This window comes from Engystomops pustulosus, chromosome 4 (assembly GCF_040894005.1).
Source record: "Engystomops pustulosus chromosome 4, aEngPut4.maternal, whole genome shotgun sequence".
Classification (NCBI taxonomy): domain Eukaryota; kingdom Metazoa; phylum Chordata; class Amphibia; order Anura; family Leptodactylidae; genus Engystomops; species Engystomops pustulosus.
Genome location: NC_092414.1, coordinates 93665206 through 93683844, shown reverse-complemented (window position 1 = coordinate 93683844; position 18639 = coordinate 93665206). Strand labels below are relative to the sequence as shown.

General features: G+C 40.4%; 1 protein-coding gene across 2 annotated transcripts; it reads left to right on the top strand.

Moving 5' to 3' along the window:
- The first annotated feature begins 1968 nt into the window (after positions 1 to 1968).
- PHLDA1 (pleckstrin homology like domain family A member 1) lies at positions 1969 to 16489 on the top strand. 2 transcript variants are annotated; one of them, XM_072146754.1, is made up of 3 exons: positions 1969 to 2122; positions 2741 to 3291; positions 11764 to 16489. In XM_072146754.1, the coding sequence occupies exon 2, from the start codon at positions 2821 to 2823 to the stop codon at positions 3268 to 3270; it is 450 nt and encodes a 149-aa protein (XP_072002855.1). In that variant the 5' UTR covers positions 1969 to 2122; positions 2741 to 2820; the 3' UTR covers positions 3271 to 3291; positions 11764 to 16489. The 2 variants fall into 2 exon arrangements, with proteins under 2 accessions (XP_072002855.1, XP_072002854.1); XM_072146753.1 differs by lacking the exon at positions 1969 to 2122 and having other exon boundaries at positions 2633 to 3291.
- Positions 16490 to 18639: the final 2150 nt, after the last annotated feature.

Genomic DNA, 18639 nt, shown 5'->3' with positions numbered 1-18639 from the left:
CAAGAAATAAGCATCAGAGCCTGGGAATATTAGCATGAGATGATGACTAGACATTTTATATATAATAGTACTGAGATATAATAATCACACAGACAAGGATGTCTTTCATTCCATCGTGTGAACAACAGATTTATATTGTTGATTCAGTTTCTATATATATATATGATACTTTTTTGCAAATAAATTGCAGCTTTCTGCAGGGAAGCATAACTTAGCCCATGGTAGGGGTACAAGTTCACTATTTACTTAGCAAATCAACACTTTACTACACAAATAATAACTACTACTGTCTACATACACTGAACCACTGAATAAGGCTCCTTTCAGACTAATGTTTTTTTCCAGTTGTATGCTACCTGTACCATACCGTTTTCGGTAAGGGTAGCATACAGCCAAATTTATTTTAATGGGAAATACATTTATCCATTTAATTGGATTTATTGCCCAGCGTACCGTACGATACATGGGAAAAAGATAGAGCTTGTTGTATCTTTCCTGTAAGTACAACCGTGCCACACTCCTCCCTATGGGTGTATATGTATGGTGTATATGTAAGGCTGGAAGGAGACGCAAGTCCATCAAGTCCAACCTTGTGTATATACACATGTGTATATGATGTGTATATACTATGTGTGTTTAGATACATCATACAACATGAGTTACCTGGCGCAGAATAAGACTGTGGAGGCTAACCGAGTCTTTTCAATGACATTGATGTTCGGAGAGGGCTCAATAACGTATGACGTAGAGGGTTTACGGGCTGATCCCTCTCCATAGCCGATGTAATCGGGGCGGTAAAAAGCCAGTGGCGCATGGGCACCTCCATTTTGGCTTTGGCTTTGAATTGTCACTCCCTGTGACGTCATCGGTAGCGGCGATCTGTTACCATGACAGCCTCAGATCATACAAAGACCCGAGGCTGTCTGGTTTTATATACTGTCATACTGTAGTATGGCTGTATATGGTAGGATCAATCATACCACCTAGGGTTAAAGTACCCTAGGGGGGCTGAGAAATAGTAAAAAAAATAATATCAAATCACTCTCCCCCAAGAACTGATATAAATGTAAATAAACAGTAAAAATCCTAAACATTTTAGGTATCGTAGTGTCACAAAATGCCAGATCTATCAAAATATAATAATGGTTATTCCCAGTGTTTAACCGGAAAATAGTCAATAGTCAAAAATTACACCTTTTTGCCATTTTACAAAATATAAAATTTTTTATAAAAAGTGATCAAAAGGCCTTACCATCCTCAAAATGGAGACATTGAAAACATGATCTCATCTTGCAAAAAATTACACCATATACAGCAACGTACACAAAGTATGAAAAAGTTATTAGCACCAGGAGATGGCAAAATTAAGAATTTGTTTTCATACAGGAGGTTTCAATTTTTGTAAATGTATGCAAACATTAAAAAACCTATATAAATTTGGTATCCCTGTGATTGTACTGTCCCAAAGAATAAAGGACACATGTCATTTGGGGAGCACAGTGAAAGTCGTAAAATCCAAGCCCATGAGAAAACGTTGTGGGGACATTAAATGCTGTCTCTGGGAAATGCAAATTGTTATGTAGAAAACAAGCCCCCACACAGCTATTTACATGGAAAAATAAAAAGTTAGAGATTTTTGAAGGTGGGGGAGTTATAAACTCAGAAACGAAAAAGAACCTTGACGTTAAGAGGTTAAACATTTTCTCAAACAACAGTCACTCCTGAAATCATAACTTTGCCTTGTTACTAATGAACATTTTCCCATCTTGCTCGTCAATAAACACACCATGGGAATCTAATCATAAAGCCATGTGCAGAAATGATGAATGGTGTGTGGCTACTATTGTCTCCCTCTTCTGCTTCCTCTGCACTTCCAGCCTTGTGGCTACACCCTCCTACAACATCCTAGTCTCTAATGTCTGTGGATTGCTGCTGCCAGTGGGCGGGAATTGCCTCAAAAGCCAGAGGGGAAGATTTTCCAGGGAAAGCTTAAGGCTGCAGCTGTTGCAGTTACACAGGATTGAGTTGCGCTCTTCAAGTGTGTCTAATATTTACTGGAGGATTTCTTTTTTATATCTATATATCCGCCTGCTGGGACATCACACGTTGCACTTCTTGTTATGTAAGTACTACATCTATTTTCTGGAATCTATATAACAATAACCTCCCAATAAACTCCATGCACAATCCAGGGCAGATCTTTAACTCAAGCCTCCAGCCCTACGTAAAACCATAGATTAGTGTGTAGATTAATGTTATATCAATATCCATTTATAGACTGACACACAGACATATAATATGTGTACACTATATTATTCTTGGAGGTTTCTGGAGTCACACAGCTCTTCACAGTTTTTGTCAATTATAAATTCTGTAATTTGCAATCTATACATTTACTTTCTTGTTTTTCGTGGATATGTACATCAAACTATCTGAGCAACGTTTATATAAAGATTATTCATATGATTGGCAGATTTATAGAATACCCCAGTGCCTGGATTAATAAACCATTGTACTGGCTGTACAGATTAGGGATAGTGAAGTTCACATCATCCATTGAAGAAGATAAAGTTGTAGTGAAACCAGTTGTCCAGCAGGTGGCATCCAGTTGTAACCTCTGGCAATCGCCATATTCTGTGTGAGTGAGAGCAGACTGCAGCTGCTGCCGTCACACTCTGCCCACAGTGTGCTGACTGCCTGGCACATTGTCACTGCCTCACTGTGAATGATTCCTTTCCAGAGTGCCATCTCGGATTGGATCGCCCTGCTCAAGTCCTCGTGTGCCCCCCTAGGCTCGGCCGGGCTCCATCAGTGGGCAGCATGTTGGAGAGCAGCTGTAAGGTGGTGAAGGAAGGACTTCTGGAGAAGAGGAGCGATGGCTTGCTACAGCTCTGGAAGAAGAAGAGGTGCCTGCTGACCGAGGAAGGTCTTCTGCTCATCCCACCCAAACAGCTGGAGCAGCCGCAGCAGCCTGGCTCTCCCACTGAACCTGCCCGGATCAAGGAGCTGCATTTCTCCAACATGAAGACGGTGGACTGTGTGGAGAGGAAGGGCAAATATGTCTACTTCACCGTGGTCATGGCAGAGGGCCGGGAGATTGATTTTAGGTGCCCACAGGACGAGGGCTGGAATGCAGAGATCACCCTGCAGATGGTGCAGTACAAGAACAGACAGGCTATCCTGGCAGTCAAGTCCACCAGGCAAAAGCAGCAGCACCTGGTCCATGGGCAACATGGGCACCGCATCAGGAGCACCTCCAACTCTGCATAACCCTCAAGCTTCAGATTCCAGGTAAGGAACCTTCCTCCACCTCCAATCCATCCTTCTTCTCAACCTGGTGGTGTTGAAGGTCCAGGTGCTTTTTTTTGGTCATTAGTTGTCTGGAGAATTGCAAAGAAGAAAGTTGTGGACATTAGGATTATTATTCATCACCATAATATCATAGTAACTCATTTATAGCATTGTCCCAGAATACATTCCCTCAGAGGAAGTGGACTTTTTTATTTCCCTCATCTTTAGTACCATTGCTACATGTTCTGACATGTCCCTCAGACACATTGGAAAGGTCCCATTTGTAGGTCTAGAATTTAGGACCACCACCCTACTTCTAGATTAATGGAACTAAACATGACTAATTCTTTGTTGCATACAATGGGAGTTTACAAATTTACAAGTTAGATAAAGTGTCATTGTATTCAAAAGTTATGACCCCTGTAAAAGCCCTTTTATAAATTTTCGATGGCTGTTAGTAACACTAACTGGATACATGACACTATCCTCCTGCTATATGGATGCACTGGTGGCTGCTGCACCTGGGTAAGAAGGGCTGTTCTTTGTTCTACTTAATGATACTCTTGCTTTGCCAGTCCTGTCACAGTGAACACTACAATCAAATGGTCCTGCCTGCCGGGGAGTCACACATCTGCACAGTACTAAGCTATAACAAGGATGCCCATGCTCCATTACACTTCTGCACACTGATTTTTCAATGGTTTCTATTGTATATGTCACTTGTGTGCAGGTTATTTTGCTTTTATGTCACACAAAGGGGACAATTATACACATAATTTAACACAAAGTGACGCATAGTTAAAAATGAAAAAATATATATATTTACAAAAATCTTCTACACCTCGTAACTCCCTTTATAAGATACGTTGTAACATAAGGAATTACTTTACATTGCACTTTATATTCTTGATAATTAGTTGAAAATGTTTCTCTCAACATGACAAAGCCTTTCAGCAGGATGCCAATGAAATGATATACTCAGGAATTAGCATGAAACTGACTATAGAAACCTGTCATTAGGTTAAAATGTGAAATCCTGATGATAGGTTCCCTTTAAGTGATGAATTATTAGTGTCCACTTGTGGTACTACAATATAAAAAAAACATTCAAAATATAAGTGAAAAATATACTTATACATAAAACATAAACTAAAACATACACACATGTTATAAGACAGGACTAATGCCACTTAGAATAGTATAGTGTTCATACACCACAAATGTAAAAAAAAAATCAATTAGATGAAAAAAACAAGAAAAAAACAAGTTTTTAAGATTTAGTGGTGGTGAATCCAGTACTCAGTACACTGCTACAATGATGGGAAAAAATGTTTTAGGATGTGATGATGGAAATGATAAGGTCATTAAGACTCTAAACAGCTTTGATAGTAAGGGGTTAACACCAATAATCTTTATTTTGTATAAACAGCATAGGCTTTAGTCCATGAATGTGTTATAAATGTGTCCCCTGGCGTCTATGCTCAGTGCTGCTACATGAATGCTTTGAAATGTAAAACAGAGGAGTGGCTGAATGATTCACTTGATACTTTCCTAAATAAACTTCTGTGATATCGGAAGTCGTAAACAGATGCTGGATAGCTTGCTATTTATATCTAGCTTTGTGCTATTTGTGGAATATTGGCTACATTCTACATTACTTTATTCAATGACAAAGCTGTAGATGAATTATTGGCCGTATTACATCGTAATGGTGACATGATGCTTATAACTATTTTTAAAGGATTCTCTTGTGACTTATAAGTCTATTGCTAAAATTAGTGACAATTATATAGAAAAATTTTTTAACATCTCTGCATCCCTACTAATCTGGAACAGTTGGACTTGATGTCTGCTTGCACCCATCTTTGCATAATCTTTGAGTTGACTAGCAGGCTTGGCAATATTGTAGGACTTAACTTAATAAAACTCTTTTTTTAAAAATGGACCTGATCTTGGTCCACTTTCTCCATGAACTTTATTGCAGCTACGTGGGCATTTGCCATTATAAATGTACTCTTTGGTAATGTTGTTGCACTACTGTAGCCACTAAATGTCTAACCAAAAGTATCAATGTTGACAATTAATTAAAGATAAGAGTATCCAATTTTTAAGAGTTTTCCAATATACTTACTGTATCAATTCCTCACTGTTCTCTAGATCTCTGCTTGCTGTCATTCTATAGGAAGCTTAATTGTTTATTTCCAGTGGACAGAAATCTGACCATTGTCACACAGGTTCACGGTTCGTTAGTATCATAGAGCGTAATCAGAGCCGTGTACTATAACGAGTGTCAGGATTCGGGATGAGTGGATCCTCTGGACCACCACGGGAGGTTGTACTAGCCGACACCTGGGACCGGAGTCTAAGTGGCACCTGTTCTTCACCAGAGCCCGCTGCAAAGCATGATGGTCTTGCTGTGGCAGGGTACCATTCCACAGGCCATTCCACAGGTGCGACTAGCCCACGGTGGCAGCCGAGGTACCTTAGCAGGAGAAAGTCTTGTGATCAGGTCCAGGCACAGGGTCAGGGCAGGAGGCAGAGATGCAAGGTCAAGTCCAACCTGGGGTCAGCAATGGGAGGTCCAGGCCGATGAGAAAGGGAACACAGGAACACGTGACAGAGGAATGCAAGAATTCAGGGACACAGGAAACAGGAACGCAGGGACACAGGAACACCAGAACTTGGGAACTCAGGAGCAGGTACACACACGGTCGCAGGAATATTGCAGGGGAGCTTTCACAAAGGTATAGGCACACAGATCCGGCAGGGAAGGAAGGAAGGTGCTGGTTAAAAAGGTGGAAATGTACAGCCATTGCACAAATCAGCAGTGCACTGGCCCTTAACATTTCTCGACAGCTGGTGCGCCCTAGGAGGCGTGGACATGCGCGCACGCAGTCCGCTGGGGAGCAGGAGCCGGGACAGGTGAGTCCGGAGCTGTGGCCGGAGCAGGGGGACACGGAAGGACAAGGGTGCGCCTGTGATCCGCGACAGGGATCGCGGGAGCACCCTTGACAATGTGCTGCGCACCTGTGTGACAATGGTCAGATTTCTATCCGTTGGAAGTAAACATAGAAGCTTCCGGTAATAATAATAATAATGATTATTCTTTTATTTATATAGCGCACACACATTACGCAGAGCTGCACAGATCTTCCCTGTAATCGGTCCCTGTATAGAATGACAGCAAGCAGAGATCTAGAAAACAGTCAGGAATTAATACAGAAAGTATATTGGAAAATTGTATAGCTTTTTTAAATACAAACAATAACATTAATTTGCTGTAATGGGAAAACCCTTTTAACTGAATAATATGCTATGACTATTTCTAAAAAGTAGACTATATCTTTGGGCACATTCACATGGCCGTCTGCGGAGACGTACATGCGGCCGCATGTACGTCCCCATAGACGGCAATAGTGGCGTGGCACAGATACGGTGCCACACGTGTGGCACCGATCCGGGCCGCACCGCAAAAAGATAGAGCATGCTCTATCTTTCGGCGTGTGTGCGGCCGTGCGCCGCTATTCTCTATGGAGGGAGGAGGGGTCACCTCCTCCTCCTCTCCAGCACACGGCGGTATGCCCACACGGCGGGCATACCGCTGTGTGAATGTACCCTTACTGTCATTGGATATTCAAAAGGATTTATTAAACAAATCTAAAACTCTTTGGCATATAATTGGCAAAACTCGCGTTATAATACTTGGTAAAAGTAATACATTCAGGGGCATAGTTTGACAAATGCATTTTACATGAACATTATACTTTGTCATTGAAGTCTACATAACAGCCTTGGCTTTACGTGTTGTTAAATAATGGTATCTGCAGTAAATAGGTATAAACAATAATTTCTAAAGTCAAGTGTTAAAAATTGGAAGTGTCAGGCTCATGATGTAACAGAACGCCATCAGGTCCATTTGACATGTGTCCCGCCAGCATATCAAACCATTTGGCAGCTGCCTGATGATGCACGTATCACAGTTCCCCTATTACAATATACAGTAACTCCCTATAATAACTATATACAGTCCCTCTATAATAACTATATATACTCCCCTATAATAACTATATACACCCCTATAATAACTATATACACCCCACATAATAAATATATACAACCCCTCCCCCAAATAACCATATACAGTTCTAGATATAATCCCCCCCCCCCAATAACAACTATATACAGTTCTACATATAATACTAAAATTGTACTCACCCTCCATCGTTCCCACGATTCGAGCTGTCTTCATCCTCCCTCGCGTTGTCAGGGTGGAGATCGGATGTAAACAAAGATGGTGGTGCCCTGCTACAGCCCGCGCCGTGAGTCGCACCGCGGTGACATCACACGCTGTGACGTCACACTCTGCGACGTGACCCAGCGGCAGGGCGCCGCCATCTTTATTTACATTGGATTGTCTATGGCAGAGCAGGGAACTTATTGTTCCCTCGCTCTGCCATAGACTAAAGGCAGAAACCGAATATATTGCTGCCGATATTGCTGCCGAATCGCCCCAATTTGGGGTGGGGCCCCTTTTAAAGGCGCCCTGGGAGCCCCCCCTTGGATCCGACTCTACATGTATGGATCAAAAATTTAAAGGAAACCTACCATTTGATTTCATGCATTATGATGCAAACATACCTTGTAAATGCTGTAGCTACACTGATGCAGGATCATATCTTGGTTAATCCCTGTGCTGAGTGGTTTTGCTGATAAACAGATATAACATTACAATAATGAAGCTCTGTCGCTTCTATGGCTGGTTCAGCGCTTCTCCTAGCACGTGAGTTATTCTCTGCAAGAGAGGATGATGTAATCCCTGGGTTGTGTCTGAAGGCAGAATAATCAATTGCTGCACCATCCCCCAGCTGCTGTGTATCTTAACCAAGCTGCTGTGTATCTTAACCAAGATATGATCCTGCATCAGTGTAGCTACATCATTCTCAAGGTATGTTTGCTTCATAATGCATCAAATCAAATGGTAGATTTCATTTTAGCAGGCATATTGATCACACCAGGAACACTGAGGAAACCACAATCGGTGGGGATACACGCAGGCAGCTCTGCCAGTCACTTCTGACTCCCCTTTCCCACATCATCTTTAATTTCAGCTGCTCTTTGTAGGTCTGTCTCTTGTTAATTTTCATAAGTTTGGGTGTTTATAGGATTTATATACTACCTAAAAAGCTATTAGTTGTCTGATATTCTGTTTTCAGTATAATTTAGTTAAGGCCTCATGTACACGACCTTATGGTTTTTTCTATATATATGGCTGTATTCTGGCCGTAAATACGGGGCTTATTGCAACATATATATAACAGCATGGCAACATATTGCACCGTATCTGTACCGTATCCATATAAAACAGTGAGCTGGCAGATGATGGATGGCTGACTATTGGCTGGATGACAGAATGCATGGTGTCGTATTCCATCTGTATATATGGCTGTATTTATACGATCGTGTGCATGATATTGTGCTTTAGTTAGCATAGCTTATATACTTATATAGTGCAGTGCTGATTTAGCATATTCAAAGATTCTAAGCACAATTTATGTATTCATGTATATTGTGTCCCCAATAGATGGCAATGGGCGCACGGCACCCGATGGGAGTGGTACGGTGCAGCACACATGCGGCACTGTACCGCTTCATACCCTGTAGAAAGATAGGACATGTCCTATCTTTCTCCGGAATATGGCACTGTGCGCCACATATTCCTATGGAGAGGGGCGGGGGTGAGCGGCGCTCTCCCCCTCCTCCTCTCCCCGGCACTGCCGTGTGCCCACCGTGCTACGGCAGTGTGAATGTAGCCTAAGGCTGTGTTACATTATCATGTGTTCTAGTCTCAGTTTGATGTTTATGATTATTTTTATTTGAGTTTGTTCACTTTTGGACACATCTGTTTGTAGTATTTCATAGGTAGTTTTTCAAGTGTCCAGCATTTTCTTGCCTTATATAATGTAGGGTAGTAGTCTAAGCATGAGGTCAGGCATATTCTTTGTACATTGTTCATTTTTTAAAGTAACCTTGTAGACCTTTATGCATGCTGTCCTTCCTTGAACTAGAGTAGTTTATGAATAGATCTGCTGACACCGCCACTGCTACTTATATGTATACATTAGGTGGTGGGCCTGTATGTTATTTGCCTCCTATTTATTTAATTGCATTGTTGATTAGGACTATCATGTGTTTAAGACATGAGTACATGAGGGATAACCCCTTTAAAGAGAGAAAGAGCAGGAGATCCCTCTAATACCAGCCCTTGCAACTGCTGATACTCCTGATGTCACAGACCCAGCTCTTCAGGCTGCACCATGATTGTGCTGTAAATGAATGGGAGCTTTTTAGTTCAGGTCCATTTCTCCAAGACATGGCATAGAGTGGTAAATGCAAACAAAGAGGCTTAGCTGAAAGCAGCAGGACCCCAATGTAAAATATGTACAGCCCTCCCCAGAAGGAAATAATTAATAGTTTATACAATTGCCTCCTGGTTGAAGGTATGACCTCCTCACCCCCTCAAGTTTTGGGCCTGCAGTAGTTGTTTAGAATCCAGATGTTAAATATGGAAAGAAAATCAGGCAATACAGAATAGAAAACCTGAAACTTCAAATTATGTCAAAGTACTGCCAGAATAAAACATTTTAAAATAAGCTTTATTAATAATTTGATTAAATTCTGGGCCAAAGGAATTATTCAGGCTTTCAGTATGTGAGGCAAAAGACTTTGATAAATGTGGCCCAATAACTTCAGATGATATGAATAAGTGACAGTATGGTTTTTGAAATTTAACTTTGAAAACAAAATACATTTCATCCTCTTAAGGCCCGAAAGAACTACATTTTAAAGGGTTAAATCAATATCAGAAATATTTCATAAAATGTAATTGCCGTCTACAACTTAGATTGTGTCCATATAAGTCCAAGAAAAGCCTTACAATAAAGTTGCATTGTATCCTACAGAATTGTTATCAGTATTCTAAGGAGACAATGGCTTCTTATATTTTAATAGCAATTTCCACATGTATTAGCCAGTATTAGGCAACATCTCTTCTGATTCACAAATACATACTGATCATTTTAATTTTAACCTCAGCCTGCAGATCAATAAGCTTCTTTTCTAATGTATGTGTCTTCACATGCCTTTCCATTTACAGAAACATCAAATGCATCTCCTTTCCACAATATTTTCTGTGCATGCTATTCTATTTAGTAAGAATAAAGAATCCTTTTGGATCTATTGCTGAAAGGATAATGTGAACGGACCATCATGGGTGTCTCTGTGTGTAAACACTAACATATAAGTGTTATAGCACGAGTTTTCATTCCCTCTGGGTACCTAAGATTCTTCAGTGCATAAATATTTTACTCTAGTTTTCCCATTATACACTTGTTTGTAGAAGTTACTATAAGTATAATGATATACAAATGGATTTATTCAGTTAATTCTAATTGATCTGACATTTATGAATCTCTTCTGTTAGCACAGATGTAAGATCACCTAAAAAGCCTTATATTTACATTCACTTCCAGTTCTATTTTATGAGGTTATACGGTATATTCTTTCCAACACTTTCCAGATTGACTGTAAATCATTTTTTTTACATACTTCAGCATTTATTTTGGCCTCGGACACGCCAGGGTCAAAGTAGATTTATACTTATAGATTGACCAGCAGTGTCCCTTGAAGCTGACAACATGAAGATAAAATACTGATATTAGAGGGGAACTCAACATGATAATCAGTCATGGTCTTCTTGGAAATGCAGTTCTCATGAAGCAATTTATGTGTTGAAACAGTAACACTTCTTGATTTGTAAATTGTTTCTATTACTTTTTACATCTAAATTAGTCAGCTTAGTTACCTTATTGACTTAAATTAAGTTAAAGCTGTATAAAACTGTCTCCATTAAAGGCAACCTGTCACCAGGGACCTCATTTTCACTAAAGACAGGTTGTAGAAGCCCTTCACACCAGCAGTGCAAATATGCCTCTCTGCCTTTTCTAAGCATTTGTTATAGCATATAATTGTTTGTTATAACTTACCTTGCTCCCTGACAAAATCCTGGGGTAGTCACAGGGGCTGGACTTTGGTTTGGATGCATTTCAAAAAACAACATGTGGCTCTGGATCTACAATTATAAAATATACAGTTTCGACAGTTACAGTTACAAACAAATTCAACTTAAGAACAAACCTATGGACCCTATCTTGTACATAACCCGGGCACTGCCTGTAGTTGGTTTTCCTAATATTCTACTTTCACAAAGAAGTATGATGTAATTTTTGGTGGGAATCTGCATTTATAGTGCTTCCAAGCTTTCTTGATTTGCTGTAATTGACTGTGATTAAGATTAGTGCTGTTCTGAATTACTTTTTGTGAGGCCTTTCTGATACACCATATATTACTTAGCACGGTAACAATGATAAATGTATAACAATTACTAATAATGAACCTTCTATTGCTGTTTTACAGGTTGAATTAAGGACGCACTTTACTGGATACAAGAAGTCTTTCTCAACTCTCCGAATACATTCAAACATGTAGACATGACTATGCTGGCCTATATGCTGCAGCTGAAGACATGCAGGAATGTCTGCAGTTGTCTCTGGACCATAGGATGGAAAATATGTCGGGACACAATGTACATTCATTTTGCTGTATTCTATTTATTTCTTCCTTTTTTGCTACGTGCCAAACATGACTGTATAAGGCGATCAACTGAGTGTAATGATGTGTAATCTGCTTCACGTCTCGCATAGCTTCTCCATTCTGAACTCTGAAGCTTTATCTAAGCACAGGATAGGTTGTACTTCTTTCGCTTCCCTTACTATGGAGGAAACATACATTTTCTATTGGGATTTACTCCTGAAGTTAAACCATATGAAATATTTATTTTTTCCAGCTGAATAAGCCTGAAAGACAGAGGAAGATGAAAATCAAACAATAGGATTTGATGGTTCTGTTTGGTCAGGCCGATAATTCCCATCTCATGTATTTTGTCTCTGTGGTGTCAGCTGGATTTGCAATTTTAGCTGCTGTGCATTTGCTGCCAGGATGCATCTTCCATTATCTTTATAAAGGATGAAAGGACTTCACGACTGAGTACTCAATGTATGTCTGTTGCTCTGAAGGTTTGGAAATTTTCATTTGGAAAACAAGTGTTCTTGCAATAAAACAAGTTAATTTCAAATGCTGGTTCATAGGCAGCAGTAGGAAGAACTTAATAAAAGTCTGTTAAATTGAACATAGCCTTATGGAAGGCTGTTGCAATACTCCATGTGCTATAAATGAAATTGTCATCTTAGGGTTGTCCAAGATTTACTTTTTTTTTCTACAGAAAATAGTTTAAAAAAACCCTCACAACTTAAAGGAAATCTATCAGTTCAAAAAAGTAAAAAAACACCTACCAATACTCACCTACTCTCCTCTTCATATTGATCCCGCCACTTGTTTTTGCTAATCTTGACCCGCCGGGATCACCTCAAAAACGCCTCCTGCATGACATCCCCTCCCTCCCTGTAGGTGTTTTTTACTTTTTTGAATTGTCAGATTTTCTTTAAAGGCTATGGACACCTTAGTGCAAGAGACATCTATAAACACTTGAATTCATACATTTCCAAACTGCAGTCTCGTCTACAATCAGAGATGTGGGGTGTTCCCTAGCAGTAGTCACACTATCTCAGTTGTCATTATGGATGTCACAGAAGCTATTGGAGCTTGTAGCCGAGGCTTTTGCAAGAGGAAACAGAGAGAGTTAACCATTGCATAGATATTAGTGAGAGAGGAATGGATCTATTGGTAAAATTATTAGATTCTATGAATATAATAGAAAAAAAGTAAAGAAAGATGGCAAAGGTGTACTTAGCCTTTAAAGCATACTTAAAGGAAATCAACCACGTAAAAAAAAACCTATTAAAACTCACCCCCGCTCATCTTCCCCTTAGTCCATAGCTTGATGCATCGGGATCTCCTAGTAAAGAAAGTTCTAGCAGCACGGATTACGGGCGGGATGGATAATACTATCAAAATCCACTGGTAGAGATAAATTTATGTTGTTTCTACAAATAACAATAGACTCTTAATAGAATTTAGTAATGAGGTAGTATTAGTAACATATTCCAGAGATTTTACTCAGAAAATCACTTTCCGATAAAGCATAAGACAGCGGCTACAAAATGATTATAAAGAAATACCAGTGTGGATGTGAACAATGGCAGGCGTGGCAGTGTCAATCTTTTTTTTTGGTAGCTGTTGCATGTTTTTTCATATCTCATACATTTGTTCTCTGAAGCCATATCTTGCAAGCCTTGTTCAAACTTGGTGGTAACATAGCATACGCTATTTCATTACATCAGTTTATTGTAACTGATCAGTGATTACTGTGCAATTCATCTCAGTACTGCTATTAGCTGTAATGTCCTCTATGGAGGATAAAAGTCATAGCTGTTCACAATGTGGGTCAGTTATGCCGTATGCAATTTTAGCCCAAGTGTGAAATAAGCCTAAAGGTAGATACACACTATGTACAACGGTCTTTTTAATGGATCAGTACCCACAGTAATTATTTTAACTGACAGTGTGAACGATCTGTTAAAAAGTAGAGCATGTCCTAGTGAGAGGCATTTTTCACAGTTAGACTACACTTTATGAGGATCCATGAAAAATGGATACTGGACTGAAGGAAATCTGAAGTGAAAAACCAAAGTAAACATGTTTTTCACTGCAGATTTTTGTATGAAGATAGCCTTAGTGTCAATTCTTCCTGTTATATACACAAAGTTTGACTCTAGGAATGTGAATATAGGTTTTCATGAATGGACGTTCCTGTATCCATGACAATTTTACTGCCAATTGCAATTCAGGTGCAAGTCATGTATATATACTCTGTACAGTATCAGTTTATATTCCTATTGTTGTACCGATAATCCTGCCTTTAAATAATGATGTCTACTATGTTCCTCTTATGAGTAAAAACATGAGTATTGGATCATATTTAGAAATATCTTTAGGTAAAATTTGCATTAAGCAAAATACCTAAAAACAATGGGGCACATTTACTAAGGGTCCGAATCCCGTTTTTCCGCTGGGTTTCACGAATTTTTCCGATTTGTGCCGAATTGACCCGGGATTTTGGCGCACGCGATCAGATTGTCGAGCATCGGTGCCGGCTTTCACATGAAAGAAATCGGGGGCTGTGGCCATCGGAAAACCCGATGGATTCAGAAAAACTGCGGAATTAAAAAAAAAAATTGTGTTGCTAAAATAGCACTCACATACACCAAGATGGAGGAGGTGAATTCCGGCGGACTTTAGTGCAGCAGCGACACCTAGTGGACATCGGGCGCACGACCTTAGTGAATCCCGGCAGAACTCGAATCAGCGTCGGAGAACGCACTGCTGGATCGCGACTGGATCAGGTAAGTAGATCTGCCCCGGCCGTCTCGGTGTATGTGAGTGCTATTTTTGTGACACAAATTTTTTTTTAAATTCCGCGGTTTTTCTGAATCCGTCAGGTTTTCCGACGGCCACGCCCCCCGATTTCTGTCGTGTGAAAGCCGGCGCTGATGTACCACAATCCAATTGTGTGCGCCAAAATCCTGGGGCAATTCGGCGCAAATTGGAAAAATTTGGGAAACCTGGCGGAAAAACGCGATTTGGACCCTTAGTAAATGTGCCCCAATGTTTCTCTGTTTAAATGAAGTGTAAATGTCAATTATGTTGCCTTTGTATATTCTGCTTTAAGTCTTTAGGATTTGTTTAATGCTCTTGTAAATCTATAAGTGGTACATTGTGACTGTAGGTCATAGCTGGGGTACAATAAGTATAACTCAAAATACAAACAATGGATTCAAAACTATATTAAAACGAAAAATCCAAGTACACCAATCAATAGAAGTCCGAAACTTTACGTTCTAGAATACCTGGAAATGTATGAAATATTGTGTCTTTTATCAACAGAACTGTTTATAACTTTACTTTACCAGAACCCTGAAGAAACTTACAAGACACTATAAAAAGTGCCAAGTAATAGTTGATGTTTCAGTCTGCAAAGGGCAGAATTTCTGGGCAGCACAGATTTTCCAGTGACGTGTCCCGTGCTGGCAAGTTGCAGTGTTTTGAAGAATGTTCATACACTTGTTTAGTACTGATGTCACCAGATCAGCATCAGAACATGAATTTATCTTCCTCCACTGGGGCTCTGTCATGTGTCTAAGATGTCATAGTTCACTGGCTGAAGCATTGATGATATTTGCGAAAAATTCCCTAATAATTATTTGGATGGGAATGTGATAAAAGCTTGCTTGACCATGCAAAGTAGAACATTCAGTTACAGTGTCCTTTACAACCCTGAGCAATACATGGGGGCAGATTTACTTACCCGGTCCATTCGCGATCCAGCGGCGCGTTCTCTGCGCTGGATTCCGGTCCGGCCGGGATTTATCAAGGCTGCGCTGAAGTTCCCCGGAACGCACTGGAATACACCGATCCGGACTGAGTGAAGGTAAGTGCAAGCTCCGCGACACATTTTTTTAAAAAAAATGCAGCGGTTTTTCCGAATCCGTCGGGTTTTCATTCGGCCACGCCCCCCCCCGATTTCCGTCGCGTGCATGCCAGCGCCGATGCGCCACAATCCAATCGCGTGCGCCAAAATCCCCGGGCAATTCAGGGGAAATCGGCGCAAATCGGAAATATTCGGGTAACACGTCGGGAAAACGCGAATCGGGCCCTTAGTAAATGACCCCCATCATCTTCCAATTGTAGGGAAACACAATGACAAAGTGTAAAAAGAAATAAAATCCTCAAACACAATATGCTACATACATTATGAAGTTCAGGAATGATTGTTGATAGAAGCAAAATGAAAATGTGGCTGCCCTTATCGAACAGCAATCTGTTAAATGCATATAAATGTTGTCTATGATAATCCCCCCCGTACCACCAGGTGTTCTGGATGTATGAGATCGTCCTCTGTTGTATTTCATTTTATTCATATTATGCAAATCATGAGTATATGCAAATGAGAGACTCTTAAAGCTGCAGTCATGTGCCAAATGTGTCATTGTGTCATCGACTGTGAATAAGCAACAAATCTGTTGCTGCTTTGTGTGTGTAAATAGAACTCACAATATCTCAGAGATGTGATTTATTTTTTAAAAGACATTCCATTTCAAATAAAGTACCAATGGAAATAAACTTTTATTTTGACCAATGCCTGATTATTACATAACGCAACTACATATCAATCATGTTTGCAGCACATTTTAATATAGCAATCCAATCATGTACATTATTCTATACAGCAGCAGAATTATTACATCTGACAATAATAATACATCTTTATTTCTATTGTGTCATCATATTTCACAGTGCTCTGCAAATCAGGAGATACATACACACAAAATAAGACACATTACAGAGTAATAACATGGACATATGAAACAGTAATAGCAAGGATCCTACTTGCAAGAGTTTATCTATGAGTTATATGTGTGTATTATTTGCACCAACGAATTTTGTGATTTTTTTTTTCATTTATTCTTAGTCTCTGGAAGTTATCAATTGTATTGATAAATTTGCACAAAACATATGAAAAGACACATTTCACACATCCCTGCTGTCTTTCTTTATGGGACATTAACAAATATCTTGCACAATTTTAAAAAGGTGCAGTTGATCTATCAAGGGCCAGTCTGAGGTTGGTCCTCTCAACTCATACCTTTACCCCTTGTTTTAGCCATTTTTCATTGCTATATATTCATTGAAATAGTGTATTAATTTGGATACTTATAGCGAAAGGGGACAGCGTCATCTAGTCATACAGTCATTGTTGTAGTTGACATGTCCCTCACTCAATAATCAATAATCAACAATAATAATACTGACAATAATCTGATGGCCTTGCAATACTGGCAGCTAAATAATGAATGGTTTAGCACAATATACGCCTGACTAAATGAAGCTGCTATCCACCCTTGTGACTAGCTAAGAATAATTTGCATACATAGATCTAAAGTTTTAAAATCTTATAGCTAGTTGGCTAAATGTCTCTCAGAAGGCTTTAAGGCAAAGTCCATCTTCTGGGCACAGCCCTTAATGCAGGGAAAAGTGCGGGCAAAGGGTCTCCTCTAGATGTAGAGGGACAGATTCCTTTGTGGATGGTGGCTCTGTAGTTGAGGTTGATGCTAACATAGCATATAACAATAGTCGGCAGTCCAAGGAGAGTCTCTTGACTGAGATAAATAAATAAGGGGTAGAGTCTCAGGAAAGTCTCTGGCTCTATGAGGTATATATGGGCTGAGCTCAACTGGGAGTAGAAAATAAACAATATGTACAATAGATAACGTACCTGTTAAGGGCTACAGCCCATCAGGAATTACCGTATATACTCGAGTATAAGCCGACCCGAGTATAAGCCGAGACCCCTAATTTTACCAACAAAAACTGGGAAAAACTACTGACTCGAGTATAAGCCGAGGGTGGTAAATGCATTGGTCAAGCCCCCCCCAATAGTATACAGCCTGCCAGCCCCCAGTAGTATACAGCCTGCCAGCCCCCAGTAGTATACAGCCTGCCAGCCCCCAGTAGTATACAGTCTGCCAGCCCCCAGTAGTATACAGCCTGCCAGCCCCCAGTAGTATACAGCCTGCCAGCCCCCATGTAGTATTTAGCAGGCCCTAGTACTATACATCAGCCACCAGTAGTATACAGCAGCCCCTTGTAGTATACAGCAGCCCCTAGTAGTATACAGCAGCCCCTAGTAGTATACAACCTGCCCCCAGTAGTATACAGCAGTCCCTAATAGTATACAGCAGCGCCTAATAGTATACAGCAGCCCCTAATAGTATACAGCAAGCCCCTAGTAGTATACAGCAGCCCCTTGTAGTATACAGCAAGCCCCTAGTAGTATACAGCAGCCCCTAGTAGTATACAGCAGCCCCCAGTAGTATACAGCAGCCCCTAGTAGTATACAGCAGCCCCCAGTAGTATACAGCAGCCCCTAGTAGTATACAGCAGCCCCATAGTAGTATACAGCAGCCCCCTAGTAGTATACAGCAGCCCCTAGTAGTATACAGCAGCCCCTAGTATTATACAGCCGCCCCTAGTAGTATACAGCAAGCCCCTAGTACTATACAGCAAGCCCCTAGTAGTATACAGCAGCCCCTAGTAGTATACAGCAGCCTGCCCCCACGGACCTTAAAAAAATAAACTTAAATACTCACCCTCCGATGTCAGCGCGGCTCCCCGATGTCGGCACGGCTTACCGATGTCCCCGATGTCAGCGCGTCCCCTCTTCTTTCTTCTCCGCGGCTCTTTTTCTTTCTTCCGGCATGCACCTGGCCATGTTTT

What these genes read in the sequence shown, in the direction of transcription:
- PHLDA1 (XM_072146754.1), top strand. Translation starts at nt 2,821, where the DNA reads ATGTTGGAGAGCAGCTGTAAGGTGGTGAAGGAAGGACTTCTGGAGAAG.